The following is a 16,906-nucleotide window of genomic DNA, read 5'->3' as shown; positions in this document are numbered from 1 at the left end:
CATGTCATAGTCAACACAGGGCAGGTTTCATTGAGCGCAGGCTTCCTCCGTCACTCCGTCCCAGCAGGTATCTGTTGTCCGGCAATAATTCGACCGCTAAGTTGCCGACACACTTCAGCCGGAGAATCCAAACTTTATGAGTAAGATTGCCGTTACGACTACCTCCAAATGGTCAAGGTGAAGGAACGGGGAGGTTCTCCTTCCAAGCAAGCCTGAACTGGTAGCTGCAGGCACCGTCGGACATTCGGCCAGGGAAATCAGCCGGTTGACAAGTCTCCGCTGATGGATCCAACCCGGTGGCTGGCGCTGCTTATGAATGAGTTTGTGTATGTCGACTGACACAGTGTCGAGCTAGTGACAGTGTTGTTAGAGCGTAAGCATGGTAAGTGCCACTGCATGAGTAGGATGTCATTATGATTAGTGGACTCATTACCCCCGGGCCGGGTTTTGTCGAGGATCCTCTACTCTAGTGGTTCTACTACTGAGTACTGTCGGTGCCACCGCAGCGAAAAGCCAAGCTGTCGTTATGGGAACATTCAGGAGTGAAGTAGGAGGAAGGGACGACGAGCAGTTCCATGTGATATCAGTACAGTGAGTATTTTTAGTTTTCCCCTTGTATCCACGGTACGAACGATGAGAACGCCAACACAATCAAAAAGAGTCCATGCCAGAATACTAGTATTGGACTTTTGCATATCCACTGTAAGCTATAATAACAATTATAACAACGGTGATACCCCCTCCCCCCTCCTCCTCCTTGCTACTTAAGTAGAGGAACGGCACTGCCGACTGTACAGTAACATTGCATGTGGAAGAAGACATCCAGACATCCAGGCTAGTAGTAAGACTAAGTCCATGACCAAAATGTCACAAGAAGGTGCCGGCATCGCTCTCAAGCCAAGGGCTCCGTGGTGGTACTCAACAGTACATGTACATAATAATTTATGATAATGCAGGCCCAGTGGCCCATGCAGGCCCAGTAGCCCATGCAGGCCCAGTGGCCCATGCAGGCCCAGTAGCCCATGCAGGCCCAGTAGCCCATGCAGGCCCAGTGGCCCATGCAGGCCCAGTAGCCCATGCAGGCCCAGTAGCCCATGCAGGCCCAGTACGCCACTACATGTATCAAGTCAGTTTCCAATTTGACAATATTAAATCAAGCATGGACGGGTGAGTGGAATGATGTCTGGAGCTAAGTTAGCTATCACAGGCTGGTATAATACATACCGTATTTCCCTGAATATAAGTCGCACCTTTTTACACTCAACTTCAGGGCCAACAAAGGGGGTGCGACTTACAATCGAGCATGATTACGACTGAAGTGAGTATACCGAAACGATACTTATGATATAGACCTGGAAATAGGAGTGCGACTTACAATCGGGGAAATACGGTACACTTTATTTATAAGGTGTTTTAAGTTAGCAGGTGGCTGAGTTGCCATGGAAACACCAGACTCCGTCGTGCAAGTCCGAAACAAGGTGGGCGGGCACATGTGATTTTTGGTGAAGTTGAGCAACATTGTTACAATACAGAATTGCTAGACATGCTATACAGTAGAGTCGCGCGCTGAAGAACGTGGAGCCCAAGAACGTCCAGCCTGAAATTCTAAGAACACCACAGCCTCAAGCTAAGAACGGCGGTGTTGGTTTTCTGGCAGCTTGTGGAATACATATGATCCAGTACAGATTGTTTCTAAGAACGTGCTATAAGAACGCAGCCAGATTGCAGAAAAAATAAGAACGTCCCAGGCTAACCCCTTGGAAACAACGTTCTTGGGCGCGCGACTACTGTAGCACATTGCATTGATTGCGAGAAATCGGTTTACGGTAACAGCAATTCGCAGCTCTAAAAACCTTTTTATTACCGTTACCTGTCAAGGCGACCACCTGTACCAGAAGACCACTGCAATTAACGTTAGGACCAAGGGATGCTATTTCCAGTCAAATGACCCTGGATAAGGAGACCACCTGGTAACAGAGACCATGTTTCGAAGGTCCCTTTAGCGGTCGTCTTAGACAGGTTTCACTATAACTGTTACTGCCTTGCCTGGTGTGTCGACTATCCGGCCAGCACAATGGGTGTGTCGACTATCCGGCCAGCACAATGGGTGTGTCGACTATCCGGCCAGCACAATGGGTGTGTCGACTATCCAGCCAGCACAATGGGTGTGTCGACTATCCGGCCAGCACAATGGTTCCGCACCCATAAGGTGAAAGTCAGTTGGCACTTGACTCAGCAGCAACAGATCCACGGACACCTTGGGTTACTACTGCAGTCGTAGCTGGCGGCAGCAGCAGCAGCAGCAGCATTGACCACACCGTCCCATGCAGTACAATCATGTACAGTGCAGCAGCAGCAGGACCGATGGACCATGCATTGAGTAGTGCAGTCATGTACAGTGCAGCAGCAGCAGGACCGATGGACCATGCATTGAGTAGTGCAGTCATGTACTACATGTACATATGTACGCATACAATGAACCACTGGCACTGCACAGCACAAGTAGCAGTTTTGCACTTGGAAATATTCTACCCAATAGAATACTGAGCAATCGTGCACAGCAGGGCTGCAGCACAAAATAATACATGTATCATGGCACATCTGAACAGCAGAGAGGGCACCTGGCCCGTATTCAAAATACTAAGATGGTAAAGCGGAAATTCAATCGCAAAATGATCCTACTGTCCAATACAAGAAACACCACTCAAGGTGTACGAAAAAGGCTGTCAAAGTTCGAGAAAGAAAAACAAGTTAACGTTACATGTAATGATCAATATTAGTATACAGTTCCAGCACTGAGCAACATATAAACTACCTGTCCTTCACCAGCAATATAAATTATATGTTGTAATAAAGGAGAGCTTCAAAAATGTCAAAGACACCAGAAACATGACTGAGTGACACCAGTCTGGGAGTTGTAAGAAGGAACCGGTCTGCTCCATACAGAGCATTAAGTAGCGTGCACGTGCATGCATAAGTGTGTGTGTGTGTGTGTGTGTGTGTGTGTGTGTATGTGTGTGTGTGTGTGTGAGAGAGAGTGTGTGTGTGGGTGTGGGTGTCTGCATGCATGTGTGTGCATGCAGAAATGCTCGCGTAAAATAACGTTACAAAGCACTTGCAGTGGAGTGTGAAATTCCTATGTGGCAAACCTACCTACAGTGTTGTGGCCTTAGAGGATTTAAAAGCTTTAGTACAGGCTACAGTTGTTGTACTCTAAATGGAGCCAAAACTAATGTCAAAAAGAAAGAAATTAGAAGTCATCATGAAGTAAAAGAGAGCATGTTTACCAGGAAAGTGACGCAATGGAACTCGGGGACAGAGTTGCGGGAGTTGGCGTCGGCGAGTTATCAAAGGCCTGGATAAGTTGCTCGATGGTAGCATACGTGCCGACGATCATTCCAACAATACCGATAGTGGACAGTATGCAGTTGACGGTCAGCTGGACTGGCCCGATCTCATCCCAGAACACGAGCGAGTACAGCAGAGGTGGAAAGGTCATAGCCAGCATGCTGCTGCCAAACGCACCCACCAGCGAGATGAACAGGCCAAGATCCGGCACACCGAGTGCCATTCCGCCTGCCACCCAACACACAGAGGATGTACATGTCAGTATACGTGTACAGGGAGCATACAAATTTTCAGCCCGTTTAAATTTCGGCCTCTCAGGGCTAAAACACATTTCGGCCGCATCCAAACTTCGGCCTGTACTGCTACTGCTGCTGCCTGTGTACACTGTCACACTGAAGCGTGCAAAACAAAATTTCGGCCGCAACAAATTTTCGGTCAAAAATGCCCAGGCCGAAAATAAATACGCACCGAATATTTGTTGACTACAGCATGCAGTCACAAATCATGACTGGTCTGGAGAGAAGTACACACGACATCATGTTGCTTCTTTGGACCAAACTGAGGATGCGTGCAAATGTGCGAATGCATGTGGTGTCTAGTCAAGCCTGCCGTTGCAGCAACCTCACATTTGTCGCATGATAAAGGTGATGGTGGGGCACAATACGCCACAATATGCCAAATCGACGAAAAGAAAAGAGAAAGGAGTATCGAAGATCGCTTCACGCCCCAGAGAATGAGGTGAGTACAAACCTCCTGAAGGAACGGTATAGTCTCAAACGACACCAAAGAACAGCTCCTGAAGGAGCGGTAAACTTTCAACTGACACCAGAGAACGGACAGAGAACAGGAGACTTACCAGCGAAAATGACTAAAACGATGCGGAAGACCAGACTGGAGAGAGTACGACGACGGCCTGTGAACGGCCTCATGATCCTCGGCTCAAGAATGTCAGCTGCTACGTAGAATTGCAGGAAGAAGGAGAGGAAGATGGAACCGGCGTAGAAGATCTTCGTGTAGATGTACGGGCTGCACCAGGAGCACAATATGCCATCAAACATACACGCGCGCATACATGCAAGCGCGGGCGCGTGCAGCAATGGTAGTTTACAACAGCCTCAAGACCAGCCATCACCTACGGAAGCATGGCACTAAAGGAGAGTATCTATCCAGAGCGAGATGGCACATGCCCTTGTTAGAGGCACTTCCGTCTACGTCTTGATGTTCTGAACTTTGCATTGGGTGACGGTTCCCATCAGCTATCTCACCCTTAGTAACCTTACATGCCGTTCCACTATATCCAGTACATTCTCAAGTCAAAAGCACCACCAGTACATAAACAGTATAAAGCAAAATGACAAGTAGCAACAAAGAGTAGCTTGCGCTGGTCTACTGTCGCGCCAATGACACGAATACATAGATAATGATGCCCACACCAAAGACCACAAGCAACATCAACGGCAACACAGCCACCGGAGCACCCAGTGGAGATGAATGCCATATCTTACATGTTCTTGGCTACAGGATCCTCTGGCAAGTTTAGGGTAATGCTGCCCAGGATTTCATTCGGAAAGCAGGCATAACCAATAGCACCCATGAAGATGTAGTTTGCGGATACAACCGACATAGACGTGAAAATAACCCGTCGGAAGTTACTGGGCTTCCCAACATCATTCTCCAGTGGAAGAATCTGGAAGATGACAAGATAATACATGCAAAGAAAATGGTAAGCCCTATGAAACAGTGACCCATTCTAGTCTCTCCTGGTGATATCTGCCACGTATGAAACCAGTAAAAATGAAAAGCGTCATTGTGTGCGAAATTGCTGGTCGTGAAGACTGGGAGAATTGAACAATGTTCAGCCCTCCTGCATGGTTAGCCTCGCTCATCACAAATACAGCATGCATCCCTGATAAATGAGAGCCCCCAAACATTCGTGCTTTACACTTAAAAGTGGGCTCCATTGTAGTTATAGCCTGCTGGCCAGGCAGAATGCAGTACATATAATTATAGTGAGCATTGTGCTAGTATGTAACACATGTCACCAAAAGACTATACCGATAGAAATGGAATTTTGAAACGAACACCCAAGGACTGCTGCTTACCACACCAATACCCTCCAAGGAGAACATGGACAGGCCGAAGAAGAGCGCAATGTCGGTGGCCTTCTCCGGCACCAGGTGCACGTCATGCCAGTGGGGAAAGCCGCGGATGCCAATGAAGACCATGATGATCACAATGCAGATGACTTGCAGGAGATTAGCAATGCCGGAGAAAATCGCCAGCGTCTTCAGATCACGGATCATCGCACCGAGCATGAACAGCGGCGCCAGCACAGCTACCATTTCCGTTAGGTGCGCATGCACGCCACATGAGCGAAATACCTGTGTTGTATGGCCAATAAAAAAGGGAAAAAGTGCATACAGTGAAAAAGGAACTAAATGATAGCCTCAGTGTAATCTTAGTTTCCCTAGCAGTTATAAGGTTCTTGTCTCCAAAAGGTTGTTCACTATCATGAGTTCAGCCTTCAAGATATCAATACAGTGTTATAGTACATGTATCGGAAACTCTGACATGTCAGACTTGAACTATTAAAATTAGTCCAGACACTTCAAATCCAGCACAATAATCAGTGCTTAGTAAATGGTATGATGAAATCAAGAGTAGACATGGCGGTGAGAACATGGTGGACGTAAAATGCACAGGGCAAGAATTTCCTCTGCACTGTTCCAACATGTCTTCCATATGGAGCCACATGATCTTACCGCCTGCAGGTTAGCACCGACGAAGAGGTAGTACACACAACAGAATCCTACTTGCGTCAGGCACAGGAAGAGATTCACAATGAACCTGGAAGAAGAGCAGTGGCCAGAACAAGCCATGTCAAGCACCAAAATAACCACAGCAATTGCCACAGTTCGACCATTACTGCGAGGTTGCGAGCAAGTTTGTTCGTGAACCTTCATCATTGCGGTTTCGAGACGGAAATTAGACTATCTGGAGAAAATATATTCAAGCCGAGATGCTGTGACATTGGTGACTCTTATTCTTAACATGCATGGCCTCTAGGTGACACCTTGACTAAGTTTGCTTGCCTCCCCCGGGACCATGCTCTAAAAAACATTTTTTACAGCAGAAGATCTAAAACTGAGTGACTGGGGTTGCGGCAAAAGGAAGCCGAAGATTAAATCCATGACGTGTTTCTGCAGCTATAGGATATGTGCAAGGCCATGCGCGCCCGGCATGCAGAAGAAACCCAGCAGAGTAGGTCCTTGTGCAACGTTGCACGCAGAACAAGGAACAACAGCGAGCACAACATGTATCTTGTGTTAGATTGTTTACTGTAGTAATGCTACCATCTAGACTACAGTGTATGTACATGTACTGTGTGCATTTCTAGACTACAGATACTGACCATCAGACTCCCTTAAAATAATTACTTCAAGTAAATTTGGTTTGATACTGAACATTTTTCTTCAGGACTTTGCTCAGGCTTTGTGTTAGTTCAAGATGGTGCATGTGCGGGTCTGATGGTTGGGAGGGGGGGGGGGGGGGGGGGGGGGGGAGAGGAGGAAATGCAGTATACTACAAATACAGTTTTAAACTCACTTGCTGTATTTACTCCACCCTCTATTCGGTGCCCATAACTCAATTGCAAACTCTCCCACACCGGCATAATCGAGCGTGTCCTTCTTATACCTGCAAAAGAGCATAGGGTAAGACCACCGACACACAATTATATTCTTCAAGGTGCATAGCAGTACTGTGAAGTACATCATTAGCAGCTACATGTACATGATTGTACAGTACCAGTATACATTCAATGTATTTGACTGATTTTGACACATCTGTACATGCCCTTTAAAAATATAGTTCACAGAGCAGTACAGTTCCTTACAATCGGCATAACCGGTGACTGCAGCGGACAAGCATCTGCATGCATGTTGTTGCCACACAGGCCACAAACACCATGCTGCAAATCCCAACCTGCAGCATGAAAGGACAACCAAAATACGTGGCAAAAGCACAATGAAAAAAGGCGCCATATCAGGGTTTCATCCAGATCTCATCGCACGGAATAAATGGCATCACTGCTGGACTCATAATAGATCACCAGGACTCCTACTAATAATATTATTGTTTCTCCTATCCAATCCTCCACCAAAGGTAGCACAGGCTGAGCCCTGCGTCTCCGCCCATTTTCGACACGCTCAACGGGCTCAATCTGGCTGGAAGCATGGGCGCGGGCGGCATAAACTGACACCACGGTGCAAGCAGCTCCTCATCCAGCGCAGTACTATTCCGCGCACGAGGGTGGCCCTTCTTCCCCGGAGGGTGCACCGCCATACTTTGAGGGTGCCATGTCCTCCGACCATCTTTTGACTAGAGTCCTGTATTTACATGTTGAAATTGTCATGACACCTGCCAATAGTAAACAACGTTCTTGGGTAAAATAGCGAAATTTCCAGAATCAGCTCATTCGCATAGACTTGTGCCACAGCGAACGGGTTACCGGTATATAAAATTCCTCCGTGCCTCTAGCCAAAGGTATGATGTTATGCACGGTGAGACGCACGGCCATGCATCAGTACATTCTAGTTTAAGACCATGCATACTGTTTTCTCTAGAAAATCACCGTTACAACATGTATGGACATATTATAATGAATATCACAAAAGACTCCAAAAGAGTGCATCCTCACCGCAAAGCCAGCATACTTGAAGGCAAATGGCAAGCCTAGAAGTCCAGTTCCGATGTTGCCCTTCACGATATGCAAAAAGGCCTCAAAGTTACTGCATGAACCACGAGCAACATTATAAAAAAAGAGAAAGTGGAATGAGAATTCTGTAAGATCGTTAATGTTAACGACACTTGATGTGCCTTTCCCTCAAACCAGTGAACACTTGATTCTCGAATTTAAACAATTTTGAAGTCGTTTATGTATATGTATATTACCATGTACATGCACTGTCATTGACCGGTTTTGCCTGTTAAAATTCGTTAAAATTGCACCTCGCTAACCAACAAAAATCCAGAGATCGTTAACTTTAATTGACGTTAAAACATGTGGTCTTACAGTAATGGCATAGTCTTACAGTAATGCCGGGCATAGTCGCACACCTACTACTGTGAAGTGTCTGCCAGACGAGTCAGTACACACGAAAACAAACTCTCCACAAATATGCCTACTATAATGCGTGTGTGCATACGTGTGTGTGTATACGTGTGTGTGTGTGTGTGTGTGGTGTGTGTGTGGTGTGTGTGTGTGAATCTGCCTTTTCAGCTAGTCCAGCTTTCTGGGGCTGAGATGCCAACTCTTTCAGGTGGCTAGAACTTCACCATGGTGAGTGAGAGGGTCTGTCATCAAGCTGTGCGTAATTCATTGATGAAGAGAACGGTACTTGATCCCCCCCCCACACACACATTTACATGACATTGTTTACATTCTCTTCGAATACATCATGGGATTACTGTACTCATACACAGCAGAATTCTTCCTCTGTCCACTCGTATACATGATGCAGGAATATACATGTATACAGTCAACTTTGCGAATAACGACACTTGGCGGGGCATCAGAAAAGTCCTTATTCGCGAAGCGTCCTTATACATGTACCCGAAGTCCCATTTGAATGTATGTGAACCCACATTTGGTATAGTATGACATGCATTATCAAAATGAAGTTCTTTTTAGTCTTCTCATGCTGCATTCAATGTGTACTTTATTTTCATATTGCAATTGAAAGGAACTATAAAGTCAATATTCAGGGCAAATACATTTAAAAATTAGCCTTTTGGAGCCATCTACAGGGACATGTACAATCATGTACAATGTATGATGATACTTAACTGTACAATCACGTACAATGTATGATGATACTTAACTGTACAATCATGTACAATGTATGATGATACTTAACTGTACAATCATGTACAATGTATGATGATACTTAACTGTACAATCACGTACAATGTATGATGATACTTAACTGTACAATCACGTACAATGTATGATGATACTTAAAGGGGAAGTTAAGGCAAAAATTAAAATTTCACCAGTTGTAGTCTTCGGGGTGCTGAGTCGAATGGTCGTGGTCCGAGGAAGCTGAGACGCTCCCTTCCTACTTGAATCCCAATCGAACTCGCGCACTTCCACCGAAACTGGGTGACTGCGCCCTACTAGATGGGGATTTGTATGCAAAATGTCACTAAAAGCGCCGTTTCGTTCTTATAAAAGCACGGATGACCGCGATTGGCCCATATGTTGTAGTCTTTTGGACGCTGAGTCGACTGGTTTTGGTCCGAAAAGGCTGCGATGCAGCGTTCCTCCTTTATTCCCAATCGAACATGGTTGAACAAGCGGTCACGTGCTCCTGGGTGCCCAAATCACCTGGTCACCACGCCAGCAGGCGAGAACTTTCACACCAAGGTTCAACTCGAGTTCAACTCGAGTGACAGGATTGCACCCAAAAAAGGTCAAACAGGCTAGTAAGTTGTACCCTGCAGGCACGGTGACCAGGTGACTGGCGTACGCAGGAGCACGTGACCGCTTGTTCAACCATGTTCGATTGGGAATAAAGGAGGAACGCTGCATCGCAGCCTTTTCGGACCAAAACCAATCGACTCAGCATCCAAAAGACTACAACATATGGGCCAATCGCGGTCATCCATGCTTTTATAAGAACGAAATGGCGCTTTTTGTGACATTTTGCATACAAATCCCCATCTAGTAGGGCGCAGTCACCCAGTTTCGGTGGAAGTGCGCGAGTTCGATTGGGATTCAAGTAGGAAGGGAGCGTCTCAGCTTCCTCGGACCACGACCATTCGACTCAGCACCCCGAAGACTACAACTGGTGAAATTTTAATTTTTGCCTTAACTTCCCCTTTAACTGTACAATCATGTACAATGTATGATGATACTTAACTGTACAATCATGTACAATGTATGATGATACTTAACTGTACAATCACGTACAATGTATGATGATACTTAACTGTACAATCATGTACAATGTATGATGATACTTAACTGTACAATCACGTACAATGTATGATGATACTTAAAGGGGAAGTATACCCTAAAATCAAATTTTCACCAGTTGTAGTCTTCGGGGTGCTGAGTCGAATGGTCTTAGTCCGAGAAAGCTGCGACGCTCCCTTCCTACTTGAATCCCAATCGAACTCGCGCACTTCCACCGAAACTGGGTGACTGCGCCCTACTAGATGGGGATTTGTATGCAAAATGTCACTAAAAGCGCCATTTCGTTCTTATAAAAGCACGGATGACCGCGATTGGCCCATATGTTGTAGTCTTTTGGACGCTGAGTCGACTGGTTTTGGTCCGAAAAGGCTGCGATGCAGCGTTCCTCCTTTATTCCCAATCGAACATGGTTGAAGAAGCGGTCACGTGGTCCTGGTTGCCCAAATCACCTGGTCACCGCGCCAGCAGGCGACAATTTTCACACCAAGGTTCAACTCGAGTGACAGGACTGCACCCAAAAAAGGTCAAACAGGCTAGTAAGTTGTACCCTGCAGGCACGGTGACCAGGTGACTGGTGTACGCAGGAGCACGTGACCGCTTGTTCAACCATGTTCGATTGGGAATAAAGGAGGAACGCTGCATCGCAGCCTTTTCGGACCAAAACCAGTCGACTCAGCGTCCAAAAGACTACAACATATGGGCCAATCGCGGTCATCCGTGCTTTTATAAGAACGAAATGGCGCTTTTAGTGACATTTTGCATACAAATCCCCATCTAGTAGGGCGCAGTCACCCAGTTTCGGTGGAAGTGCGCGAGTTCGATTGGGATTCAAGTAGGAAGGGAGCGTCTCAGCTTCCTCGGACCAAGACCATTCGACTCAGCACCCCGAAGACTACAACTGGTGAAAATTTGATTTTAGGGTATACTTCCCCTTTAACTGTACAATCACGTACAATGTATGATGATACTTAACTGTACAATCATGACTGTACAACTACATGTAGGTGTGCTGATCACTCCAACTATTTTGAAGGAAAAGAAAAAGGAAAGAAAAAAGCCCCCCCCCCCCCCCTTGGCTGCATCTTCTTGCATGTGTGCCGTTATCCATCGCCATGTGTTCTGGTACTTCTGCATGACAGGTACTTGAATAGCTGTGAAAAGCCCAGAAAGTCGTTACTCAAGCAGTGAATTTGACCTCGGGGCACTAAAATCATGTCGCTATTCGCGAATTGTCGTTACTCAGATACTAGTAGACGTTACACCCAAAGTTAAATGTATACAGTTAGATGGGACTTTGCTCTGTCGTTATTAGCGAAGTTGACTGTAGTCTAATTGTGTTGTGTGTAAATAACGACAGTCTGTAAGGAGGGGGGGGGGGGGGGGGGGGGGAGGGGGAGGGGGAAGGGGGGAGTGTAAAAGTGCTGTACGCTTCATCAGTGAGCTGAGAAAATATCGATGGGTTGTGGAAAAAGATTGACACGTGTCTTCGTTGGGAGAGGGATGAGAAATCACAAGTTGTTTTTCGGAAAACGTCGGTGTTTGCGGACGGTCCCTAATAGCAAAGCATTTCATTAGAAAGCGGTTTAGGGCACATCCGATCGTAAGGAATGAAATTCTGGTAGGCTGAGAAACCATGTGGTGCCACTGACTTGCACATTCCATGCACACACATGCACGCCTGTTCGGTTGATTTACTAACCCTTGAGACACCTAACGAAATGAACGAACTCAAGCACATAACGAATATTGGTGCTTTTTACGGTACATCCTAGATCTGCGCAAAGCGTTGAGCAGTTTTGCTACTTCGCCCGTCGACGAGTGTGGCATATGCTTCACCAAAAAGACGAGCTTCAATTTTCATGCAAGTGTGCGCATTTACGATAGTACAGTGCTGCTCAATGAAATCCCGTAGCGCCACTCACGTTTACGTCTTGCCGCACTTCACAGCCCAGTGTTCACAGGTCTAGGGCTGCGCAACGCCCGGCGCGCACCTGAGTGACGCGACTGAATTTCATTAACCTTCTCCAGCCCTTGGCTACACCAGTTCGATATCTTCCAAATGTTCACCCATGAGGGCATCATCAGTTTTCTTATGCATTCATAGACAATTCTTTTTTAATGGAAGTAAAAATATTGATTGATAACAGTGCCAACTTGTCACATAACGTGTACCTTATTCCTCCGGGACGATCACTGGGAGTGTCATCGTCATAGCCACTTTGTGTACCCCGGGTATGGAGCGCGCTGTCCGACGCTTCAGTCTCGGCCGAGGAGTCCAGAGGTCGTCTAAGGCTGGTAATGTCAGAGTTCAGCAGCTGCTCTGTTTCTCTACTGTGTGCACCACTCATGGCTCACAAAGTTCTCGTATTGCTCTCTCGCAAATCCTGAAAATGTAGTAAACTTTAAGAAAAAGACTTCAAACATACCACCGGTTCCACGATCCCCGTTTTCATTGAGGCGTATCCGCACAGTAAACACACACTTTGTTCAGGAATAGTGCTGCACACTGTCGGTCTGATTAATTACTTTTTAGACAGCTGCATACAATCTTCTTTTTCTTGCCTCCACAATGACTCACAATGACTCGTAGCATCAATAATTATCACTCAGATACTATCAGAATTCAGATTACAGTCTCCACTGGTCTACAGCAACAACCACCTGGAGGATGACATGCGGTCCTGGTGCCTGAGCTGAGCTGCTGCTGTCGCCCAGGCCAGGTCGCCTGTCGGTAGAAAAATGGGAATTGAAATGTCGGAAATCCAGACGTAGCTACACTGCATGTAGCTTGCCAAGCTGAGCTGCCTGGATTTTTGAACGCCAGCATGGCCGAGTTGAACTTTTTCGGCGTACACGTGTTGAACGATCACGTGACATAAGGCGATCCGTCCGGCCTCGGCCCGGCGCCCTAGCTCACAGGGGGGATTTCCCATTCTTGTCCATCAGTGAACCAGGGAGTCGTAAAATACCGGTATTTTACGACTCCCTGCAGGCTGCAGTGGACCATGCATGATGGGGCATGGTCACAGGTCAGTGTGGACAAGAGTACATCAGGTACTAGGTACTCTTGGTGTGGACCATCACACTGTCACTGCGAATGAGGCAGCAGTAAAATAATTTTAATAATTTTACTGCAATTAAAATTACAATTACTTCCACCCGTAGATCTACGTACCCTGCATGCATGGCCTGATGTCAGTGACGATGATTATTGTTATAGCATTGCAGATCTACTTTGTAGCACTTCCATCCCTGATTGATACCATGACCTCCACTAACCAGGGAGAAGTATAAAACTGTAATACAGATACATGTATGACTTGTATTACAGTTTTATACTTCTTCATTGTAGTCTTTACAATTACATGCACTCCCTGATACAGTATCAAGAGTCACGCACCAGTACATGTAGTACATAGTTTATACAAGACGTAGTACTCATTACTCTTGCCCAGTCTTGGTCACCCCACCCGTGGACCTTCCAGCGTAGGTCAGGCAACATACGGACATACACTCCGGTAACAGCAGATCATCTGAGGGGTCAGCCACACGACTCCCAGTCCAGCCGGTCATGAACTTCCAGCAGCTGATGTTAGGAAGAGCATATGAACACTGAACAGTCTTCTTGAGCCCAAACTCCACTGCCTGCCCATATACAAGCAATCAGATCCAGGGAGTACTGTAAAACCGGAAAGTCTAACGAGTCACAAAGTCTAACGTTTTAACGACCAATTATTTTTCGTTAATATTGGAAAAAAACGTTATCGCTAAATGTCTGTGTAAAGATGCGCATACACATGGGTGGCCAGGTAGCCATCGTTAAACTTTCTGCACGTGATCATGCCAAAATTACAAAAACGTTTAACTTTTTGGTCGTTAGACTTCCCGGTTTTACAGTACTACAATCCAGTACTGTTACTGTAAAACCGGGAATTTTCGGTGGTGTAATATTTTCAGTATTTCCCAAAATCAACAATTCGGTACCGTGAAAATTTCGGTAAACCCGTTTTCCAGATCCAAAAATGTATTTTGCACACAGTGTGGCATGGCATGGTTGAATTTTACGTCGCGTTTTATTTTAGGTAAAAAGCACCTGTACCGAAGTTACCGAAAATAAAACACCACCGAAATTTCCGGTTTTACAGTATTGCACACTTTTTGCCGGGTATGAAAGGATTGCAGAAGCACATAACAGGTGCATAACCGCACCACGCATAGCTGTACAAACACACGCATGATCATATGAATGCCACAGCCGCCGCCGTCACCACTCCCCAACAACAAGAGCAATGCGACGACATGTGCACATGTAGCAACTAAGATGTATACGTAAATCTGAAGTTTATGTCAAGAACGTTGGCGGGCCAGCCGGGACAGGATTTATAATTACGATGAAGTCTGTAAGAGGTAGATTTACGAACCACCTGGAAAGGCGACGGCAGATTTGTGACAAGTACTTTAAGTACCAGCATCAGAAAGCACAGAAGAAACAGCGGAAAGGTCATCAAGCAGATTAATTCCTATTTCAATTACATCTCAAGATGCTTTCTTCTTCAGAGCTTTAGCACGCTGTGCCATGAGAACTTTCACGATCATAAGACCTGTAAAACACAAACAGAAGGAGACACAAGTAGCTAAAATAACAAGCATGTTGGATGCTGACTTTCCACTAGCATTTAGCAAGACTACACTTGCAGGTCTAGCAGAACCATGCCCATCAATCACAGCTAGAAACTTCTAGGGGAAATGCTGTTTATTAAACACACATACACATACCACTAGCGCCATACACATACACACGTGCACACACGTGCACACACACACACACACACACACACACATGTGTACATCAACTCTTTTAGGCTTGCCGATAGGCTAAAAACCGATGCAAGTTACGCTAGGCATGGCAGTCAGTGCATTGCGCCGGGGTGATACAATGACATACAGCACGCAGATACATGTACTAGTGTAATTACCTAATACTGCCACCAAAGCAACTCCTGCTACTAGTGGTATGATGATAGCATACACAGATGGAAGAAAGTACTGCGCAATCTGATGATTGGGCTCCATGAACGGCTGCAGCGGGAAGAAAGAACAACAAAACAAGGAAAAGTGTTGGAGAGGTGCTTGCTTTATGCAGGTCATGGCACACTGCAACATGCCACGCGCGCGCGCACACACACACACACGCGCACACACACACGCGCGCGCGCGCGCAAACGCACAAGCCAGCTGCCGGGTTGGGTTGAATCTTGACAAGCTATGCACCTTCTCCACACTCCCTATAATCCACTTGTCCCGACATTTGGTAAATTATTTACTCTGAAAGGTGACCCAGTTTTGTAGGTGTCCTCGCCAGAAATCCGGTAGGGCAGATTCTAAATTGAATTTATTTTATTATTACCGTAAAGTACCTCCAGAGCGCTCCACCATCTCATCCTTTCGTGGTCGTATTGTGAAGGTGGTCTGCTGTCTGTAGGTCATACGACATGAACCTTGTACACATATTGCACGTTTTGCGGTCAATCCGTACCTTCAAGCGGACACGTGCTCCACACAAAAACCTGCCAAGTGTGACCTTAGTACACTAAGATTCTCACATCGTACACACTTCGTTGCACTCTGCCATACGATTGTCCTTTCTCTGGCTGTAAAATCAAGGTGGGGCGCTCTCGCGAGACGGGGCGCTCTGGCGGTACTTTACGGTATATTTTAATAACACAGAGGCAATATGCTTTGGTTCTGCAAGAGTGCTCAATGCCTGATTCAGGCAGAGCGGCGTACACAAAGGCACACAACGATGTTGTCTGATGATTGGTTCAGCCATGAAACTCTGAGTCACAACGGAATTAATTTGCTAAGGTTTTCATTGTGTGCCTTCGTATATTTTAATAACACACATTAGGTACCACTAACCGCTAGTCAAGGAAGCACTGACTCACGAACTTACCAGAACGATTACCCAGAGGGTATAGTACGCGAATATAAGTATTGACAACGCAATTGTGCCAATTCCAAATACTTTATCCGTTCCGCTTGCCTAAAAGCAAAGAAATTGAGATGCCACTTGCTCAAAACTCGACCAAACTCATTTCTTGAGCAACGCCAAAACCTACGTACCATGATTGAAACTCAACAACTAGGATTCTTACGAGAGGTGCAGTTTCTCGAATAATTTTTATTGAAGAATACTGCTAGCCTATAGCCCAGTGAAGGGGGGAAGGTACTGCGTCTACCAAAAAGACAAAATGCCTTGCCAAAAGTACTTCGTTTTGAATTTTCAGCAGCAGCCAAAAGAAAAGGATACAACAGATAAGACGTCAGTGTGTGCAAAAGGAAGGTTTTTTTACACATGTTCAAGCACGTCATTGGGCTCATTGCATGCATGCAATGACAATGATTATGTGACTGCATGCATGATTCATGCGTGGTCAAAATAATTATTTTCACTGATTTCACATGCATGCAGTTTTGTTTGGTCTCTCGCGATCGAGGCGATACATCATGTAGGACTACCTGCTGACAAGATCAAGAGTAGACTCTACAGTCATAAAGGTTTATGATTGTACTCTTGCT

At 46.0% G+C, this 16,906-nt stretch overlaps 3 protein-coding genes across 3 annotated transcripts in view; all 3 read right to left on the bottom strand.

The window, feature by feature from the left end:
* LOC135826379 (serine/threonine-protein kinase STK11-like) overlaps positions 1 to 304 on the bottom strand; it is a 10,536-nt gene extending 10,232 nt beyond the window's left edge. Inside the window, exon 1 of the mRNA XM_065338993.1 lies at positions 1 to 304. This exon is cut by the window's left edge and continues 315 nt beyond it. The gene's annotated coding sequence lies outside the window, so the exon portion shown is untranslated.
* A 2,300-nt stretch (positions 305 to 2,604) lies between these two features.
* Positions 2,605 to 13,045, bottom strand: LOC135826368 (proton-coupled amino acid transporter 1-like). The gene is made up of 9 exons (XM_065338984.1): positions 12,500 to 13,045; positions 8,048 to 8,138; positions 7,244 to 7,332; positions 6,955 to 7,044; positions 6,111 to 6,195; positions 5,451 to 5,729; positions 4,854 to 5,035; positions 4,205 to 4,374; positions 2,605 to 3,576 (listed from the first exon to the last, which is right to left on the bottom strand). The coding sequence occupies exons 1-9, from the start codon at positions 12,673 to 12,675 to the stop codon at positions 3,284 to 3,286; spliced, it is 1,455 nt and encodes a 484-aa protein (XP_065195056.1). The 5' UTR covers positions 12,676 to 13,045; the 3' UTR covers positions 2,605 to 3,283.
* Positions 13,046 to 14,651: 1,606 nt separating this feature from the next.
* Positions 14,652 to 16,623, bottom strand: LOC135806995 (dolichol phosphate-mannose biosynthesis regulatory protein-like). The gene is made up of 4 exons (XM_065321096.1): positions 16,451 to 16,623; positions 16,281 to 16,370; positions 15,304 to 15,406; positions 14,652 to 14,928 (listed from the first exon to the last, which is right to left on the bottom strand). Exons 1-4 carry the CDS (start codon positions 16,451 to 16,453, stop codon positions 14,864 to 14,866), a joined length of 261 nt encoding a protein of 86 aa, XP_065177168.1. The 5' UTR covers positions 16,454 to 16,623; the 3' UTR covers positions 14,652 to 14,863.
* Between the last annotated feature and the right edge of the window lie 283 nt (positions 16,624 to 16,906).

The sequence above is a fragment of the Sycon ciliatum genome, chromosome 1 (assembly GCF_964019385.1).
Source record: "Sycon ciliatum chromosome 1, ocSycCili1.1, whole genome shotgun sequence".
Classification (NCBI taxonomy): domain Eukaryota; kingdom Metazoa; phylum Porifera; class Calcarea; order Leucosolenida; family Sycettidae; genus Sycon; species Sycon ciliatum.
Note: the sequence above shows the minus strand (reverse complement) of the source record. Positions and strands in the feature narration are given on the sequence as shown.

Bases quoted from the DNA above. Each gene is read 5' to 3' on its own strand.
- LOC135826368 (XM_065338984.1), bottom strand. From the start codon at position 12,675: ATGAGTGGTGCACACAGTAGAGAAACAGAGCAGCTGCTGAACTCTGAC. The intron at 8,139-12,499 runs GTACACGTTATG...TGGTTCATGCAG, and splicing joins GATCGTCCCGGAGGAATAAG to TAACTTTGAGGCCTTTTTGC. The intron at 5,730-6,110 runs GTAAGATCATGT...CATACAACACAG, and splicing joins TCGGTGCTAACCTGCAGGCG to GTATTTCGCTCATGTGGCGT.
- LOC135806995 (XM_065321096.1), bottom strand. The intron at 15,407-16,280 runs GTAAGTTCGTGA...TTCCCGCTGCAG, and splicing joins CCCTCTGGGTAATCGTTCTG to CCGTTCATGGAGCCCAATCA. The intron at 14,929-15,303 runs GTAATTACACTA...TGTGTTTTACAG, and splicing joins TGCTTTGGTGGCAGTATTAG to GTCTTATGATCGTGAAAGTT.